The following is a 19,828-nucleotide window of genomic DNA, read 5'->3' as shown; positions in this document are numbered from 1 at the left end:
GCTGCAAAGACGACATCTTGAGTGCATCTTGAAGGCGCGCGCCTCAACATGGTCTTGATAGGCCTCTATCACTTTAACGGCGGATCCAAAAGCTGGGTGAAAAATCGCCAGTTGAAGTCATCTTCTAGTTTACAAAATAATGGGATAGTAGTTTTATCGAAATCATCTTGACGGTCGTTTATCAGCACATCAAAGAGGATGATCTTGGCATCACTTCAAATCAATCATAAGACCATGCGATAATCTTCATGGGAGGCGGGGAAAAAATGCCCTCTTTCTTGCATCTTGAAGGCGCGCGCCACGTAAGGGTGTGTCTCACTTTTGTGCTCTTGCGGTTTGAGCAACGGTAGGCGAAAGAGTTGCTGCTTGATGCGGTCATCTTTATTAAAAATCATCTTGGCGGAAGTCTTTGCGTTATTCAGTAGTGGGTTCTATTTTCATCCAAATCATCTTGAAAGCCTTGTTGTTAAAAATTTATTGAAGCATCGACATGTGGCGACGAAAAAACCTAACAGGAAAAGTTCCTGAAATAAAATGTTTCCGTTAGTATTGAGTTGTTTTTAACGAGTATAGGTTTAAATGAAAGAGAGACGAAGCCACAATTTTGTCGGTCTTTATTGATTCTTAAAGTTACAAAATTTGAAGCGCGTGATGTTGTTTTAAAGCCATCGTTGAGGATTTCGACGAAAAAAAAAAGCTGAAATGCAGATGGTCCTGAAATAGAACGCGTTAGTAGCCGAAAGATGTCCCTGAAAAGTAAAATATGGTTAGTCTGTTAAGTATTTAACGCGCAGCAATTAAGTTTAAAGAAAGACACGAGACAACAGCGTTTTTGTTTTTATTAAATTCAAGCTGCCATTACACAATTTTAAAAATAGCTAGCCGGATGTAGAACGCGCTCCTACGTGAAAAAAATTTTGTATCCGGGGTAGTTAACCGAGAAATGTTCATGTGCCTGGAAACTTGCACTTCGAATGAACACTCCAGGGTCCCCCAGATATAAAACGCGGAATATGACCAACGGCTTGCTATCGAGAATTAATTTGTCGATACCAAGCCTTCCATAATAAGACCGAATGCCGAATCTAGACGAAGAGCCGAATCTTGAACCGAACAATAGCCGAACTGATCTTAACAAAAAATAGCAATTTTCACTCACCTGGTTCCAAGATAGAGTGTTTTTCTGGAGCCGATTAATTCGGTGAAGCATTTGCTAATAAACTGTCATTCGCAGCAATTGTTGTGTTTAGATGGCCTTTCAAATTTGACAGACAAGGCAATTGCCGGCAAAATCTAGAATCTTAAAGTTGATCATTGCTGTACCGTGAATGTCTTAATTTGCGCTTTTCCAATAGAAGCTCTTGCGGTGATAAATCAGCATTAGAAAATGCTGCACCAATTTAATCGGCTCTACCTTTTGATATGTCCTGCGGCATCTGTCCAGATGGAGGGTTGCCGACTTGGGCGTGCATCAGTTGCGCAGACCATGGGATGGATAACGAATGCACCATGCGTCGAAGCTTCGGCCGGCCGATTAACTTATTTTATATTAAGAGCAGTTTCAACTAATATTGACACAACATGGTCAGCGCCAATTCTTTAGCGGGCTTCATTACCCAAAAGGCGAGCTCTGCAGTTAGGTATCAGATGTTTTCGATGCAGTTGTCTAGTTTCCGCTAAAGAGCTCATATGTGTCCCCAATGTGGGCCCCATTCAAATTGTTTTCTATCGATGAGGACAATTTTATTGATGCGTTGGTTATTAGAAAAATCTAAAAAGTGTCAAATTAGTTGAAACAACTCAGTATTCAATTTAAAGATATTACTATATGCTATATACCTATAGCATGATTTACATTTCGTTGCCAGGAATAGCAAACGATCTCGAAATGCCAATGACCTGAGTTCGTTCGTCCGTTTCATGGTTGATGTTTTTTTTCCCGTCGATAGTTATCATCCAGCAAAGCAACTGACTAGCCTATATTTCTAAATTTACTACGAGCTGCCAAGAAAGGTTGACGGCCGGCCGAAAGGAACCAAACTGATCCGGTGGGTATGTCGACGTGAAGAACTACCTGCGTCTACTATTTGCAGACGTTAAGCGCCTGCGTGGTGCAATGCAGGACTTTCTATAACAGAACATTCACTCCACGAGGTAAGATTAACAAAAAAACGAACGCCATCGTCTAAGTGTTAACCATGCCACAGCGCAGAGAAAAGTGCCCCGTCTACATGCCTAACTATAGCAAAGCAGTCACAAGAGTGAACGAAAACTCGAGTTCGGGACTCTCGCGCGCATGTGATACACGAAAGAGGGAGAGCTGGAGATCTCTTCCCCGCTCACGCGCACCCCACGCGCGCAACTAGAATCACTCTTGTTACCCAGCTATTCTAGCATCTAACTGCCAGCTTCCTCCTGTCTTTTGTCGTGATCGTTTGAGGTCTCTCCGTCGTAAAATGAACTGAAAGGCTACCTACAATACTACTTACAATACGTAAATTATCTAGCTAGGGTGTGTGCGTTGTCCCATAGTTCCCTTTAGTAACCTGCGATCAAGGCGTTCTCTTTACATATAGAACTGCCTGATCACACGCTAAAGAAAATGTGTGACTAAGTAGAGCTTGTACTCTATAACTGATGTACTCTCGCAAACTGGCTTTAAGTGCATGAAGACCCCTGTTTTTTGTTTTCTTCTGCGGACATTTTCCTAGTTCTATATGATCGTTTTTGATATGTTCGTAACTTTTCAGCGAGCAATTCACCAAGACGCTTTATTTTCATAAGGGCAAATGATAAGCAATTCTATCTAAAGCTGTTTAAAAGAGGTCAAAGCACAACCAAATTTGCGAGGCTACACTAGCTATCTGTATGTAATTATATACTAGAGAAGCCACTAAACTTGCAGGCAGTTGCCAAATAAGGTCTCCCTACAGCAGTTGAATGGTCTTTAGTCTCTAGTTTTCTGAATTATTATTTCAATGATGTAAAATCTGGTTGAACCTTACGAATGAAAGCTTCACTTGCGCAGAGCTCAGACTGACAGGTGAAGTGTAGCATATTAATTGAATTTGGCGCAACTAGGCGGCGTAGATTATGCGTTGAAGAAGACCGCGATGTTGATGACGGCCGAGACGAAGATTATCCAAAACGACTGAAGATAAAAAGAAAGTCGCAGAAAAGTCGTTAAGACATCAATCGATGGAGTCGCTGATCGGATAACCTGCAAAGGAACCCAATGGAAATGAAAAAGGGAGAGGGGAGGCCCTTACCGCACCTTGGGTTTCCCGGTTAGTAATTAACTACACTTAAACTAAGAAGAAGAACAAGAAGTCCGCGGACGGACTTGAGGCCGAACGTGTGTGGAGTGTATGATTTGTAAGGTTCAACCAGCGCTTTTATTAATTATTAGCCACCCACTGCCCTTCCCATTTGACTGACCAGTAGTGTTGTCTTGTTTGGCTGAACGAAGCTGATTCGATGGTTGAGAAGCTCGTTTGCAGTGGCCCTTCGGCTGTCGTTGGTTGCGTGTTCATTAACCATACTATCGCTTAGAAGTAGACAATCATGGTGTTAGGAAGGGACGAAGTGAATCATCTGTGAACAAAGCCAATACAAAAAATTGTGTTAAGAAACAGCTCCTGCGAGTTATTTTGGTGTATTATTTTTTCCAACGGGCTAAGAAAGTGCCAGCTTGTTTATGTATAACAACAAATGAGAAACCAATTGTACTAACCTGAAACTGACACAAGCTTCTTTTCTGGGGAGTTCCTCCGCGGTACATTGGAACTGAACTGTCCTGCTGTAACTAAACAAAATACTGCAAAAGAAACATCTGATGCGGATGATAGCCTTATAATGGTTGTGGTACTGAATGTCAGTGAAGGACTTGATTATCCAGTGACGATGTTTGCGGAGGGTTTCTTCAGTAGCTGATGCTGGTAAGTCATTAGTGCAGTTAATTGTCACGTCAGAGTGAAGATCAGGTCTGAAAGTAAATAAAAAATATTGGAACATGTCCATTATTTCATAAAAGTGCTAACCGAAATGAATTTTGTCTTTTTGACTACAAAGTATGAGGGATGAACAAAAAGAATAAATTAATAAAAAGATATAGAGTTTAAAACTATATTTCCTTTCATGTAATCTGAAGACCACAAAAGCTTTCCCAAAAGTGTTTTTTATCCAAATGAAGCCTCTTTAATGCCCATCAAAGAAACGAAAAAAGAGACAAGAAAAGCGAAACAAGGGGGGGATTAGCTAAAGCGAAAAGAAAAGTCAAGACTGCTGTGTCACTTTTAAACCCAAAAACTATCTCGAAATTTTGCTTTCTGCGCATGCCTGAACTTTGCAACCTAGTATTTTCATTTGGATCAGAAAGCCGTGGAGTGTTCGACTTGTAAACGGCTTTGTGGTAGGTTTTAGCTCTTGAAAGCCAGGTAGTGAGCAGAAAATTCCTCGCCAGATCAAAGCGTGTCTTTCGGCGAAATTTTTTGAGGCCATGGGTTAATAGCATCATCATTTTTGAGACACCTTACGCACGTTCTCCGTAGAAATTTGACATTGGGTCTTCTGTACATGTTATTGAATTTGAAAGCAAATAATTGAAAACTGATTTAAATCAGAAAGACAAAATATATTGCCTGGTGGAAGTTTTCAGTTACCATAACTTTGGTCTACGTAACCAAGAAACATGCCCTCAATTTAAAAACGAGGAATAGGTTATCATCTAGAACATCAATCGGAACTAAGAACAACAACATCTTTTATTTAAACACCGTGGGTTTTAAAGCTAATGTAGCTTATGGGGCCGTGTAAAAAATGTTAATAAAATAATAAAAATTATTAAAATTGAATGTAGTCAATAAAAGGTCAATAAAAGAGTAAACTTGTCAAAGTATATAAAATTGCCGATTTAAGAGGGAACTTCAGTTGCTTTCCTGTCAAGTCAGCCTCATATATGCTCAGTAAAGAAAAGGCGAAATATAACCCGAAAAAATATTTTTAGGAAATAATTTCAATGTTCAAGCCAAAACAGTTTTACGAAAATCGATAATTTACTGGCGCGTAATAACACCTTCATATTTTCTGTTTCACACAACCTGCTCATCTCTCTATACATATTTGTTCCAATGATTTAATGCTGCTAACTAAATAAACAACCCTCGAACCCAAGCTATTGTTTATAAACTATTTGTGGGATAGGTATCCACTGATATTTATGCAGGATTTAAATAAAAGCTAAAAAGGAGCCGAAGAAAAGTTGACCTAATTGAAGGCAAGTTGGGCAAAGGGAAAGGTGAATTTTCGCATAAAAACATTGTTCTCTTTCTTTGCCTCCTTTTCATTAATTGAGAAAACTGTAATATTTGACGACTCGTCAAGCTTTCGGTAAATGAATGTTGCGGCTGCTTTTGTTTATGAAAATGCAGTACTAAAATTTCTCGCCGTGCAATTGCTTTGTTTCCGTGTTTTATACCAAACAGGCCAAAAATGAAAGTAAATAAATTTTGACCACTGTGTAAAATATTCATTTTCCTCGTAATATAGCTGTTCTTGTAGCAAAAGGAGTTTAAAGAAAATGTCACCGGGAGCGGCAACTTTTAACGAAACGGCGCCGCTTAACCACGCTTAAAACTTTGATGTATGTAAATAGTTGCTTGAAAATTTCAGGCGAGAAAAAATTAAGGTTAAAACATTAGCTCACTTTCCATTTTTCCATATAATTTCTTTCAACAAACAAAACTAAATTCAAGTATTTTCTTCTGATAAACGTTTTATGCTTTGGTGTTAAATAACTGGTTTGATATAAACTGACTTTTTTGCACAGTGAGGAAAAACGCCAAATGGTACTTATGTTTTGAAGTGTTTTTAACTACTTTATGTTTGCCTCGTCGTCTTCAAAATACCGCTAAGTAAATGTTAAATAGTTTCTTCGAATTATTTGAGCACAAAGCTAAGAGGAATATGATGTTTTTGTAATGAAAAATAGGTAAACAAGTCTTACCTCTTACTTTCCCGCCACGCGCGCAGTCGGGTGGTTATAAATGAGCATACTTGTCTTATTTACAATTCTTTCGCTTCCACTGAAAATTTCTGAAAAGAAAACAATTAAAATTCATTTAACAACTATTGTGTTCGGTAAATTTCTAAAATGTGAAAAAACAACTTCATTGTGCGACGAAATAATGGGTTTCTTGTCACACGTTTCCCTTTGGATTGCAACTTAACAAGAACTTTGCAAAGTTAAGTCACTAACCTTTTAAGAATTTTCTTTCTTTTAAAAATCTTCTTGAGTGGTCTTTAGGTTTTTTCTTAGGATTTTCCTTCCTCCAGAAATTAAACTGGTGGACAAAACAAGCTATAAAGCCCGCTTTCTCTCCCTTATGCTCGCAAGTTTTCGTAACATGTCGTTTCTTCACACTTTTTTTATCCGAGTGGCAAGAAGCTCTCGGAAAAAAGTTTGAGCTAGGCGCGAAGGCAACCACGTGATTAGTTTGCTCAATTTTGACTGGTTTCTTGAGTCGTTTTTTGACAGATGTCAATCAGTTAACAAACAAGGATAAAAGCTTTTAGGCCACGGTTTTGTAAAAGAAACACCGCGTTCACCTAATACAAACTACCCGCAAATGTTTTTGAAAAGACTGCTGAAAGACCGTGGATCATTTTTGCTCTAAGGAACTAGGATGGAGATTTTTTCTCAAGGATTATCGTGTTTTAAAAACAATAGAGGCTTAATGAGTTGTTTCAAATGCACGCACTAAAAAAAAACTTATGTACATTTCGCTGGCGTCTTCTGCAAAACATTAAAAATTAAATTTCGAGCAAACATAGCGGCCAGTTATGACTTATGTTAAACGGATAATTCAGTTTCTAAGCTTTGAGGGTCAATTAAACTTCAAAACAACTCGCTGCTTCCTCTTTTAACATTGCTTTTTATAAAAGAGTCTTGGCAAGTTACTAAATTCCATTCTTCCCCATCCCCGATAGGATTTTTTTTAGGGAGGGATGGTAAAGGAGGCTGAGTATTACACAATTCGGAAGAGAAAACAACATTTTTTTCAGGTACTAACTTTGGCGAGAAAAGGCGAACGTCTACGTGCATCTCAGTTTAAAAAAAGTTTCGCGACTTAATTTTTTCCCCTCAGCCAGTTAACTGAGTGAAGAGTGGGGTGGGGTAGGGTTAGTCGAGGACTCGACTGTACGTGGGTGATTTTAAGCTTCACTCAGCCATTGTAAGTTGTATTTGTATTGCGCTCTACGATTTCTGAGGAGAAATACGGTCTGCGGCCACTACGTTGGGGGGGGCGGGCTGAACTGAGGGATATAATTTAGAGTTTTCCACCCATCCAACCCCCTTCATCTAATAGAGACACTTGCTGCACGTTATACGAAAGTTTTATTTAAGAAATGGTTTCTTTACAAATTTGGACCAAACGAAGGCTCATTTCCTTCAAATCGCGATGTCGTTAAATAATGTCTATTTCTTAGACTGTAGCTAATATCCAAAGGAACAACATTCGACAAACAATGAAGCTAAATATTTTCAATGGAACTTCTCAACTCGATAGTATAAAAGAAACAGATCCGTGTTTACTCGCCAATCCTGATATTACAGCACTGCTCACAGCATTCTGCATGCTGTACAAACATACTAAACACATAGTTCAGCTGCTGTAATTGTCTCTCCACATCATCGACTTGTTCCTGCAGTCGCTTGTTGGCGTGCTCAAGACTTTGAAAACGTTCCCTTCTGTTAAAAAATATAGAATCGATTAACACGTAGTAAATAAGCTAAATAAAGCTATAATAATCTCAAGTCAATTTCATTCCACTTTAGCGGCAAATATTAGTTTTCGCCAATTTCCAAGGGAAATTTATTCTATAGTTTATTCTATATCAACGACGTTCACAGTTTGGAATACATTGTGATATATTTCTTCGTGAATTACTTTTTAAAAAGTTCGAAGGTGACTCCTGAAAACATGGAAAATGACGTGTGCCCCTCTTACGAAATCGATCGCAAAACTTGAAGCTAAAAAAAACACTTAGCGGCTTTTTAGGTTTTCGCAGAAAGCAACGAGATAATTTTCAGATTTTTAGTGCATTTTTCTCTGTTAAATTTTTTTTTCAGTAGTGGACCACACCTGCTATCTACTAGCGAAATCAGCCTTGTTCATTTCCATCACATCAATGACCAAGTAAGACTTACCTTCTTTTGCGGTATTTTCGACTGCTCTCCACGTTTCGAGCTCTTCGTTTCCCGTCCGTTTTATACAATCTTCCTTCGTTCAAAGGTGTCTTTGTCGTCGACCAAGTTGCCAGAGGAAGCGGTGCCTGAATGGGTGAAGAAGAAGAGGTCACAACGCCCTGTCGACATTAACAAAAAATACTGAAAGGTTTAGTGCCTTTATACTTGACTGTAGCTCAACACTTAAAAATTTTTAGTGTTTGAGAATACCTCGTGATGTTCGGCCACTTTAAGACTGGCTTGTGGTGGACTGGGGTCTGTAAAAATCGTGAAATTCATCTTCAGTCAACAGGGTACTTACAGCTAGAATAGTACTTAGTACAACTGTAGTATGAGGTTTTCTCGTCCCAGTCTCTTTCTTAATGTCCGCGGTTTTCTGATAAACATACTTCCTTGGAAATTCGGGGAAAATCCTCTTAAAAATTATGGTCTCTTGAAAGTAGCAAGAACTCAAACTGGCTAGGAAAGGTATTCTTCTCTCACCTCCAAACAAACTACATTTCCTCCCAAAATAAGAGGGCTTGCTTGTAAACCTTTTCAGTAACCTACCTTCATTCCCTTGGATTATCCCCTGTGCCCTCATCCACACACAGGGTGATCCTGTATTTAGACTACCTGATGATGCAGGACATGAAACTGATACCTCCCCCCCACTTCCTCTGTTAACTAAACAGGCTGATTTATTCCCTGTATCAAATACCTGTCCACACAAAGCAAAGATATATGGTGTACTTAGGCTCTGTCTAGCCCAACAATGTTCCCAAGGTCCTTATATCTCTGCCTTTTTGATGAGCTAGAAGGAGAGAGAAAGCCTGTGGCAACAAGGTTGCTTACATTCATATCATTCTTTAACAAAAAGTGTGTTGAATCCAGTAATTCATTTAAACCCTGAATTACTTGTAATAAATTTGCATGTATTAGGTCAGAAATTTAACTTGATATAATTGAAAGGGTGCATAGAAGGAGGCCCAAAAAGGTGAAGTGTGTTTTGTCAACCTCAGGGTAGACATGATAATTAATCATTATGAATAAACAAAATATTAGTACAAAAACCTGACATCTGTACGGCAAGGTGATGAGCAACTTCTCATTGGAATCAAAGCATGTGCTAGACAGAAGCAGATCTGGCAGGGAGTTAACTCCTGATCAGTCAATCCTCTATTGACCAATCAACTTCTATTTAGTGGCCAGTAAAGATAGTCTTTGCTGACTGTTAGTAGATTACCGTAAAAAGATCCTATCGTAGGTGGCTACATGTTTCTTCCTCGAGGGTGACTACTGAAAAGAGGTTTAGCAGTACTTGCTTACACTCCCTAACAGGGAATTGTTTCATGTAAGCCATGGGTTCAAAAATTAACTTTTTAATTTGTCCATCAGGTAAGGCCTTGAGCAGAATTTTCGTTAAACAGATAGAAAAATCAGCAAGACACAACATCAAAGTGACTCGCACAATAAAACCTACTAATGACAAGGCTTGTAATCCTGTTAATCACCCCTCAGTTTAAGGGGATTGGCAACCATCTGATTACAGTTTTGGACACTGTAAGCCAGTCTGTCCAAGAAATTTATGAGTAGCAGAACTCAATACCCAAGTACAACATAAACAATCAAAATTGAGTAAAATTCCTTTATTTAAAATCAAGAACATTACAAATATGTAGCATTGCATGAAAATTTTATAACTACAGTAGAGCCCCGTTAACTTGAACTCTTAAGGGAAACGAAAAACAGTTTGAGTTAGCGGGAAATTTGAGTTATTGGGGTAAATGTCAATGAAATTTTGATCAAGGGTAAGGAAATTTTGTTCGAGTTAACAGCGAATTCAAGTTATCCAAGGTTCCACTGTAATCTAATATTTTCTTTTTGAATGTAGTCTTAGGGCGCTTTCCATTTGTCAGAACTGGCCGGCCGGACCATTGCCAGACCAGTTAATTTGACAATGAAAACGGCTTTTCCAAGGGTTTTGCTGAAAAACTATCTCCTTCCTGCACACTATTTAGGATTTGACTGGTCTGGCTGTATAGTTTTGATAAAAAATGAAATTCCCATTACGACGGCAAGTTTCTGGCCGGTCAGTTCTGACAAATGGAAAGCGCCCTTAGAGTAGCCACAGACTCCCTCTGAAATGCAAGCTACGTTTAAAGTAAAAAGCAGAATAAAACAGTCACATTGTTCTAAGCATTTAATAATGACTAAGAAAAGTCAATCATTATATAATGAAAGACTGTTAAAAAATGTAAAACATCTTCGATAAATATTACTCGCTCGAAATTTTTTACCTTTTCTGCTTGGCTCCAATCCCTGGCTAATTCTTCATAACCAGCTAAATGTAGCCCGGTCTATCTTTGGAAGATGTAGACAATAACCACCACTGTACGATGGCTTAAATTGCCCCGATATAAAATAATAACCTTGTTTTCAGTCTGTAGAGTGGCAGCCTAGCTATCTATGGACAAGTGAACTCAAACTAGTGTTGAAACAGTTCACAGCTACCAAAGAAAAAAAGCTAAATTTCTGACTAAAAGTGAAGAAAATACACCAAAAATAATTATTCCTAGACGGATGTAATCTACCTTGAGGAATAGCTGCAAGAAAAAACATCTTTTTTAATCCTGAATCCGTGCCAAGGAACAGGCCAATGTTTTGAAGAAAGTCTCTGGGGAAGAAAGCTTGTTAAAAACTTAGAAAATTTCATATTTTCAATGGATAATAAAACAGCTTTCCTACGATGTGAAAAATTATGCAGATCTTAGAGGCTGTTATCAACAAGGCCAAAACTTCCTCTTCAAGCTGCGAAATTTTTCACATCCTGTTCAGGCTCATTCAAATATATTGGATTAATATCTACTAGTGAATTAAGTTTTCCAATGAACATGATAACAACTAAATGGACAAATATTAATAACTCACAAATTATACAAAATAAATGAAAGACAAGGTTGTTAACTAAAATCTTAATCCAACGAATAAAACAATTAGTTTCACAGGACTAATCCGCTGGATAGTAATTTATCAGGTGAATTGTCCTATACAGCGCTTTAACTACCAGGACTGGTAAACAAATACTGGACAAAACTAGATATAATGAATTAAGAATTGGTCATTCCCTGAAAGACCCTGCTGCAATTTCTTTTAAGGAACTGCACTAAAGTTACCCATAAATACCACATGAACAACAATAATATTATTATCCTCAACATGTAATTATCTAAAATACTATTTTAAAAAATGAAAACACCAGAAATGTTTCTGGAGTGCTATAATGCTGCAAGGAAAAAGCCAACAAGGCAGGTAAAACTAAGCTGGAAGCAGCAATGGTAATAAGTTTGGATCACTTTAGGTTTCTGGGAAACTGCCCACCTACCCTCCCCTAAGCCAACATTAATACTTACTTCTCACTCAGGGCAAAATTTTAGTTTAGGAGAAGGGCATGGCAGTTTCCCAGAAACCCAAACTGATCCAGTTATGTGGTTATATGGCCTGCTTGTGTATCCTCGTCTTCATTGTGATTGGTCACAATCAGCACTCATAAACTCTTTCAGGTGGCCATTTTTTTTTGAGTCACAAGAAAAGAGCCTGACAAATTTTAGCTGCAGTTATAACTTAATTAATAATTATTTATCTTAGTCAGCTCAGGCCAAAAATGGCCACCTAACACCCCTTCCCCTGATTTGAACTTGATGTGTGTCAAACGCAGACTGCAGACTTTCAGACTAGCATGTAAACAAGATAAACATTGTTGTGAAAAAATCTAACAGATTCCCTATCCCTAACCCTTAAATCTTCTAAAGGCTTGTTTTAGGGATAGGAAATCTGTAAGAGAAGGTCTGCTGTCTGCGTTTGTCACGCACCAAAATTATTTGAACCACATATAACTACATGGGAAACACTATAGGAAGCAAACAGATCCTATTATGAATAGTCTGCTTCTAGAAGATACATGTATTATAATTATGACAAAGTCAAGATTCAGCTCTATAAGCCAAGGGACTAGCTAGTAGAGAATTCCCTCAAAAGATCCTGTCCTAAGGAGCAAAAATGTCGAGTTGACTTAATTGTTCTCCTTTTCTTCGAGAGCTTTTCTCTCTTGGCTTTGAGACTTTCTTCTCTGCATTTCTGCAAAAACATCTGCCTCCTTTTTCTCCTTTTTCTTGTTTCTTTCTTCAAATGTCATTCTAAAAGGCACAAAAAAATGCAATAGTTTTAACTTACTACAGATCCAAATGAAAGAAATCTCTACAATATTTAAGGTGAGGTAAACCACAAAACAACTAGAATAGACTCTAGCATGGTTTTATTTTCATGTTTTGATAAAGACCAGTTATCAAACATTCATTTATACTGCAAGAAAGAGTGCCTTAAAATTAGCAAACTTACCAAGTTTTCTAAAAGGTGATACATTAAGGGTAAGCGAAGATATTGCTCCAAAATATGGCAAGTCTCAAAATTTTACAGATGTTTCAACCCTTTCACTGCCAAATGTAGCCAAAGGCAAATTTCAACCAGATTTCCAAATTTCATTTCGTAAAATTTTGAAAAACAAAATTAGCACCATGTGTAAGTACAGGCAGAGAGCTTTCATTTGAATGGTCACATCATAGGATTTCGTCCACAGACTCAAAAGTTAGAGTCACCTTAGAAAACTCCATCAAACACTCTGGCAGTGAAAGGGCTAATGGTGGGGGTCACGAACTTGACCCCCACCATACAAACATACGTAAAATATGGTGACTTTGCGGAACTACTGTATATTGTTGTTAGTTTTCAACAAATCACATTTAAACTTGGCATTTTTACTAATTTTAAGGTGTTCTTGTTAACTGTGTTGACAGATTTTTGCTGACTGGACCAAGTCAAAAGTTGAATAACCATGGAAGGGTCTATTAGGCGGCTTCAAATTAGCGAGTGGTGGTTGACTGATGACCTCTGGTAAATTTTGCTGAATTTGTGAAAGACCTCACTTTACACAACTCCACATAAAAGGGGGAAATATCTTTTGCATTAGCTGCTAGCAACTAAGCTAACAAAATTGTTGAATGGCTTTCTGTCTGTTTATGTTTTCTTTGAAAGGCCAAAGTATTGAGTCCTAAAGTATAAGATGGCAAACCAAGATAAGCACTCTTCTCTGTATTTCCGAACTGCATCAACAGTTCCCTTTATCTTTCAGAAATGCAGAGAAACAAGGACGATGTCTTGTTAAAAAATTTCTTGAATGTAAGTTTAAAAATATGTGGCTGAGGCATTTACCACGTACATATGGGAAAAAATGACTATTATTAAGTCTTGCCTTTGTAATAATAGTTATGGCTCTGTATTTTTTCACATTTCTGTCCTTCAATAAATAAATTAAAAAATGCAAAAATGTACTGTTTTCTATTTTCTTAGGTTATAATAACCCACAACAATTTTGATTCTCCTACATAAATCAGTGGCAGGTCCAGGGGGAATTATGGAGAAAGACCTTAACCCTTTAAGTCCCAATAGTGACCAACATCAATATTCTCCTAACGATATCCATACATTGTCAAGAGATTACGTTATGAGAATTACGAAAATGATCACCTAAGAGAAAATGCTTTGATCTATTCTCAAATTCTCTCAACTCATTCTTTAAGGGAATGTATGGAGATCAGTTTGAAGAATTTGTATGTGGATATGGGGGCTTAAAGGGTTAAAAAAATTAGGGCAGACTGACAAACGTATGCTACATGCACATGTAAATTTATACATAATGTAATTTTTATGAGCCTCCTGGTGAATAAATGAGAAAGATGATTTTTCTGTCAGTGATACAGATAGCCCAGAAGAAAAATCCAAGTAATCCAAATATGAGTCAAACCTATGACCTTCCAGCTTCTAGTCCGGATACTCTACCGTTAAGCTATAGGAGACTTGTGGGAGCTAAGGCCACTAAACTAAGTTCATATGACCAACATCTTACAAAGTGCAAGGGCTAGTACAGAATGTCGACACGTGCTTACATGCAATAATAGAGATGTGGTGGTGAAATTTGAGCCTGGTGAATACATGAGAAAGATAATATTTCAGTCAGTGATACAGACGGCTCGGAAAAAAGAATCTGAGTACTCCCAATAGAAGTTGAAACCTATGACCTTCTGGCTTCTAGTCCAGATAATGTACCACTAAGCTATAGATGACTCATGGGAGCTGAAGTCACTAAACTAGGTTCATGCGACAAACATCCTGCAAACTGCTACGACTACAGACTATAACATAGAAGGTTGATACACGTGCTTACATGCAATGATAGAGATGTTGTGGTGAATTTTGAGCCTGGTAAATACGTGAGAAAGATGATTTTTCAATCAGTGAGACAGACAGCACAGAAGAAAGAATCTGAGTAGGAGTTGAACCTATGACCTTTGGTTACTAGTCCAAATGTTTCAAATAATCTCTCTCACTGTAATATTTCTTTGTTATACTTTTTTCCAAAAACATAAGGTGTTTGCTTTCGTGAGAAATGGCCTTTCAAATAACATATTATTACAAGAAACATGCTTTCTTATGATAATTATCAAATTGAATTTAGCCAGTTTAATTTCTTTGCTATTTCTATCCATTCTGTGATTCATTTATTGCTTTAAGTTTTGATTGAGTTATACTAGTAATCAATATTTTTTTAAATCATCTGTAGTATTAAACATTGAAAATCACAATGTGAGAAAATGCAAGCACGAAACTGTCAACTTTAGTATGTAACCATTCCATTAAAATGTCACAAATTTGCATAAATTCAAAACACTAGTATTCTTAAAATTTCATCTTTAATCTGGTAATTTTGTTACAACATTTGCATGCTTAATCTTGGCCAGAAATTACAACAGTCCCAGAACCATATCTGTAGAAGTTTAACTTTGCCTGTGGCCACAGAACCAAACTTATGGGCTACAGTACATGTGGAATTTAAGAAGTCACTACTCAACGTGACTGCCTTGAAGAACGATTTTGTTTTGCAAGCACGTGGTTTTTGATGGACATTTGGTCCATTGTCACTTGTCGGGATGTTTCGTTACATACATTTTCCACAGATAATACACAGTAAACACGTTGGCAATAGAAAAAAATGTGTTGAAAAAACAAGGTACACTGAGTGGAACAAACCATTAAATAATTTAATTTTCTCTTTGGAAAAAAATTGTCCTTATAGTACACAGCAGTGTTAAACGTTTACGCTTCGGACTATTGGAACCCAACATTGCCCTTTTTTTCATACAGACTATTCATTGCCAGTAAGCTCATGTCCTCCGAGAGGATTATGTTTATTTAATTATATCTAGCTGTTGAACACACCTGTTTTTAATGATCCTCTCAACAATGTCATGAGTTGTTAGACAGTTACCACTAGGAACAACCTTGAAAATGCCTTTTTTCTTTGGAATTTCATATGGATCTGTACCATCTTCATCAGGCATAACTCTGGTTTCCCCATGGAGGACCACATCAACCTAAACAGAAAAAGAAAAAAATTATAGATTACTTCACTTGACTATAAGTCACTTCAGCTAACATAGAACATCATTAAGTAAGTCAAACATGACTGTTTTGGTTTTTGTAGTCCTGAATAAGGCTGTTGTAAACAGTGAATAACACTTTGACAACCTGCGCAGTAATCGTCTTCATAGCCAAGGTGAGTTGTATCTCGTCAGTTGATAGTATTTAAGTCTGGTTACTGACCTGATTGGTCAATTACCGTATTTCCTTGAATAATAGCCCTCCCTCGATTAATCACCCCCCTCCCTCCCACCATTTTCTCTTTCTTTTACTCCCTCCCTTTTTTCCTTTCTCTTTCCATCATTAATTAGGTAATAAAATTTTTAAAGGTGGTCCTATTTGTACGCTTTATTGGCTTCCTTGGGCTCCCTAATGCCTCATCTCTTTTTTAATTTTATGCATTTATTTAACTTATATGGCAGAATGACAATGAAACAAAACTGAAAACAAGTATTCTCCTCTTGTTTCCTCTCAAAGTAGCCAGGGTCATGCTCATGGTAGTGAGGGCAAATCCCCAGCTCCTGGCCCTTAATGACAGTCCCAATACACTAGTTAAAAATGGATTGCATTGTTAGAATCAAAGTCCACTTTTCAACTGAAGATTGAAATCCTAGCATAACCTCATTCAAAGGGTAGTTTCTTGGTATAGTGGATCGGTGAAATCACCAAATGACATAACATAATACAAAATATTTGAAGGACACAGAACAAAACCTAGACCAAAAAACAGAAGTGAATCAACGATAGTTTTTGCAAGACCAAGAAATGCCTATTCAAAGCAACAAAGTATGGTTGATTGCATTTTTACCGACAGTAAGCCAAAAGTTCAAATTATGTGAATACTAAACTGTTGGTAGCTGTTGCAGTAAGGCCTGTTTCACAAGTCATTATACTGCCATTCTAAGCTGGCTTGACTTCAGCATGACTGTTGCATGAATTGGTTTCAGACATCATAATTAACTCAGTCTAATGAAAAAGCTGATAAAGACAACAAAATTTTAAATTAAAAGAGCGGTTTGGTGTACTTTTAAAAGGTATCCTTGACTAACATATTTTTAATCACTATTCATGAATTGAGTTTGGCATAGCAGTAGCAAGACATTTGAAACCAAGTTGTGCTACTGTCGTGTAGCACAGCAAGCTCAATGTTTCAAACAGGCCATGGATCCAAGTCATTTGGAGTTCATAGTAAATTCAGCACAATTTTCTGTAACATTTTCTTTTTAGAAAAAAAAACCCTTGCTTTTAAAGGCCCATTGTCAACCTCGATGAAACATGCTCATTTGGTTTTGTTTTGAAAACATGTTCTGATTGGTCAACACTTTTGACAGGCTTTCTTGCAAAAAGACAAATTTAATAGTCAGAGCTAGTCAGCTGTTATCACATTTTTCGCATCAAATGGTTGCACAGTTTGCCTGCAAAATCAGTAAATAAGTATTATTTCTCATGGAAGTGGACGAGTTCATCCACATTTCAGGTTTACCTAGAAAAATGTGTACAGCTCCGTTTAAATTGCTGCAAGGGAGTGTTGGGGTAATGTGACAAAATATACAAGTGCATTCAAGCTTATAACATGTTCTTTTATGTATTGAAAAAAAGCTGTCATGAAGACGAGAGATACCAGACTACGAAAATCATTAGAAATTTGCATCCGAAAAGGTCAAAACATGACTTGTTCGGGAAATTTATTACAGATGACTAATTACATATCTAGCCCTTGAAAAATGTAAAAAAAAAGGTGCAATATCCTTTAAATTATTCTGGTACAAGGTTTTTGTCCACTGAATATTATAATTACTTAATTTTGTAGTGGATTTCGTCTTAATTTCTTTTGTTTTTTCATTATGAATTATTAATAAGTTTCTAAAGCTCTCGTAAGCAACCACCCTCTATTGTTTTACAGTCACTTACAAGAGCTCATTCTCTTAATCGACAAGCTATAGTTATGACCACTTTTTTGAATTTCCGAGGTGGTTGCTTATGAGAGCTTCGACTGTTTATTAAATAACATAGGGTCTAGTGAATAACGAGATTTAAAAGGTTCTAAACAAATGCATACTGCCATACCTTAAATTGCTCCAACAACTCATTGGTAACTTTATATGGTGCACCGATAATGACCTGGTCAACATAACGGCAAGCCAGTACACTAAGAACCCTTTGATGCAAACTCATGATTGGAAAGTTGCTTCCCTTGTAACGATTAACAACTGGATCTGTATGAAGACCAACTATAAGATAGTCTCCTTCTTTTTTTGCTGCGTCGAGAAAATCCAGCAAGCCCACATGGAAAAGATCAAAGGCACCTGCGGCATATGCTATTCTGTCACCAGGCTTGGGTTCCTTTCCATCTGAAAATTGGACAATCCTCTGGGAGGTTGGAAGAAAGTGGGACACACAAGTCCAGGGGCTCTTAGCAGTTGGATCAGAACTGGCCCCACTCACTTGGTCTGGGTTCATATTTGTAATAGGCGATGGACACCTATCAAAATGTTCCTTAGTCATCAGAAGCATTCTACCCACAAGGTTTGTGGTGGACACTCCGGCTGTACGTTTACATTCTTTGTATCGCCCAGCTACTTTCACCATCTCATATGTGTCTCTACCATCAGCAGTCAACGTGATGTCATCTCCATGAACGCAAAAATCACAGTTGTATTTGTCAAGAGTTTCGATGGTCGTCACGTACGGCGCGTCCATAACAACTTCATCGACCCACTTGATCGCTTTGCACATTTTGAATCGTTCTTGCTCGTTAAAAACTGGAGGGCCTTTGTGCCGTTTAATTTCCTCATCGGAGTGAACACCCACAACAAGAACATCGCCCATGGCTTTGGCTTGGCGCAGGGCGTTCGCGTGACCGAAATGGACCATATCAAAGCATCCATCCGTCCAAACACGGGTCTGTTTACGACGCTTTTGTGGAGAGTGATTGATCTCATCGTTCTCCATTTTGGATCTTAGTTTCCTACGAAGCAAAATAGAAACTGTTACCGAAGAATTGCGAAAGACAGACAGATGAAAGAGATGAATGGGGTTAAGGACGTGTCACAGTCAAACTCGTTTTCATGTAACAGCTCGGCCCATGCTTCCTCAGTAATGGCACCTGCACAACAGCTCTCCTGCTGGGGCCCGTAGACAGTCGGGCCCGTAATGATGCGGGGCGGGGGATTTCAGGCGGGGAAGAGGGGGAGGGGGGGAGCGGGGGAGGTGGTAGGTGTGGTGAGGTGGGGTGAGGCTCAAGATAAAGCAGTGTTGGTTGACATTTTTATCACGCCTTGTATCTGCATAAGGATTTGTAAATTAGTCTACCGGGCCGCGGGGGAGGGGGGGGGGGGGTACTCTCTTTAACGGCCTATAAGGGGAGGCTCCGGTACAAAGGGTTCCTGCTTTTTCAATTAACGGTAGTGACAAAACAACACAGAACAACAAAGAACAAAAATAGCAATTGAATGCAATATGCAACAGCAATGAAGAAGAGAATTGAAGGTAAAGTTTGAGAAGTCTCTACGTAAAACGACTTCAGTATTCTCGATATTTCGAACTTATCAAGCTGTTCTTCTTCAAGGGATTTATTGTAGAAACGGAAAGTCGAAGAAGAACGGCTTGACCGTTCGAAATATCCGAAATACTTAAAATTGTTCTTTGCTTTTTTGTTATTACAGTTAATTGGTCTTTGTTAAAACAGTAAGATTTGCATACCGTTATTATTCTGATAATTATAAAAGTTTCTACGTTTTTCAAGCTTAAGGTATATGAAAAGGTAGGGGTTTCACTGCGGACGCATATTCAGGGAAGGGAAATCTGTAAAATGACCAAAAAGGGATAAAGAAGAATCTTAAAAAAGAAAGTGCATCAACAGCAATTAAAATAGATGCAAGTTCTAAATATGTGAAAGAGGTACCACTTGCCAATGAAAGGTATAAGAAATGGGTACCTCAGTTTTCTTTCTCAAACTCATTAATAATTCATTAAGAAAATACAAAGGAAATTAATGTTTAATGAGTGTTTGGAAATCGGATGAAACACTGCTTAGTATTTGCATCCTTAATTTCTCCTTCAAAAATG

At 37.9% G+C, this 19,828-nt stretch overlaps 2 protein-coding genes across 3 annotated transcripts; both read right to left on the bottom strand.

The window, feature by feature from the left end:
* Window positions 1-7,377: 7,377 nt before the first annotated feature.
* LOC140951624 (uncharacterized) lies at window positions 7,378-8,614 on the bottom strand. 2 transcript variants are annotated; one of them, XM_073400915.1, is made up of 3 exons: window positions 8,459-8,614; window positions 8,210-8,367; window positions 7,378-7,750 (listed from the first exon to the last, which is right to left on the bottom strand). In XM_073400915.1, exons 1-3 carry the CDS (start codon window positions 8,525-8,527, stop codon window positions 7,591-7,593), a joined length of 387 nt encoding a protein of 128 aa, XP_073257016.1. In that variant the 5' UTR covers window positions 8,528-8,614; the 3' UTR covers window positions 7,378-7,590. The 2 variants fall into 2 exon arrangements, with proteins under 2 accessions (XP_073257016.1, XP_073257018.1); XM_073400917.1 differs by having other exon boundaries at window positions 8,210-8,334; window positions 8,459-8,606.
* A 1,247-nt stretch (window positions 8,615-9,861) lies between these two features.
* Window positions 9,862-18,808, bottom strand: LOC140951623 (ethanolamine-phosphate cytidylyltransferase-like). The gene is made up of 3 exons (XM_073400914.1): window positions 17,828-18,808; window positions 15,560-15,714; window positions 9,862-12,423 (listed from the first exon to the last, which is right to left on the bottom strand). The coding sequence occupies exons 1-3, from the start codon at window positions 18,710-18,712 to the stop codon at window positions 12,300-12,302; spliced, it is 1,164 nt and encodes a 387-aa protein (XP_073257015.1). The 5' UTR covers window positions 18,713-18,808; the 3' UTR covers window positions 9,862-12,299.
* Window positions 18,809-19,828: the final 1,020 nt, after the last annotated feature.

Source organism: Porites lutea, chromosome 11 (assembly GCF_958299795.1).
Source record: "Porites lutea chromosome 11, jaPorLute2.1, whole genome shotgun sequence".
NCBI lineage: Eukaryota > Metazoa > Cnidaria > Anthozoa > Scleractinia > Poritidae > Porites > Porites lutea.
This window is presented reverse-complemented; position numbering and strand designations above follow the sequence as displayed.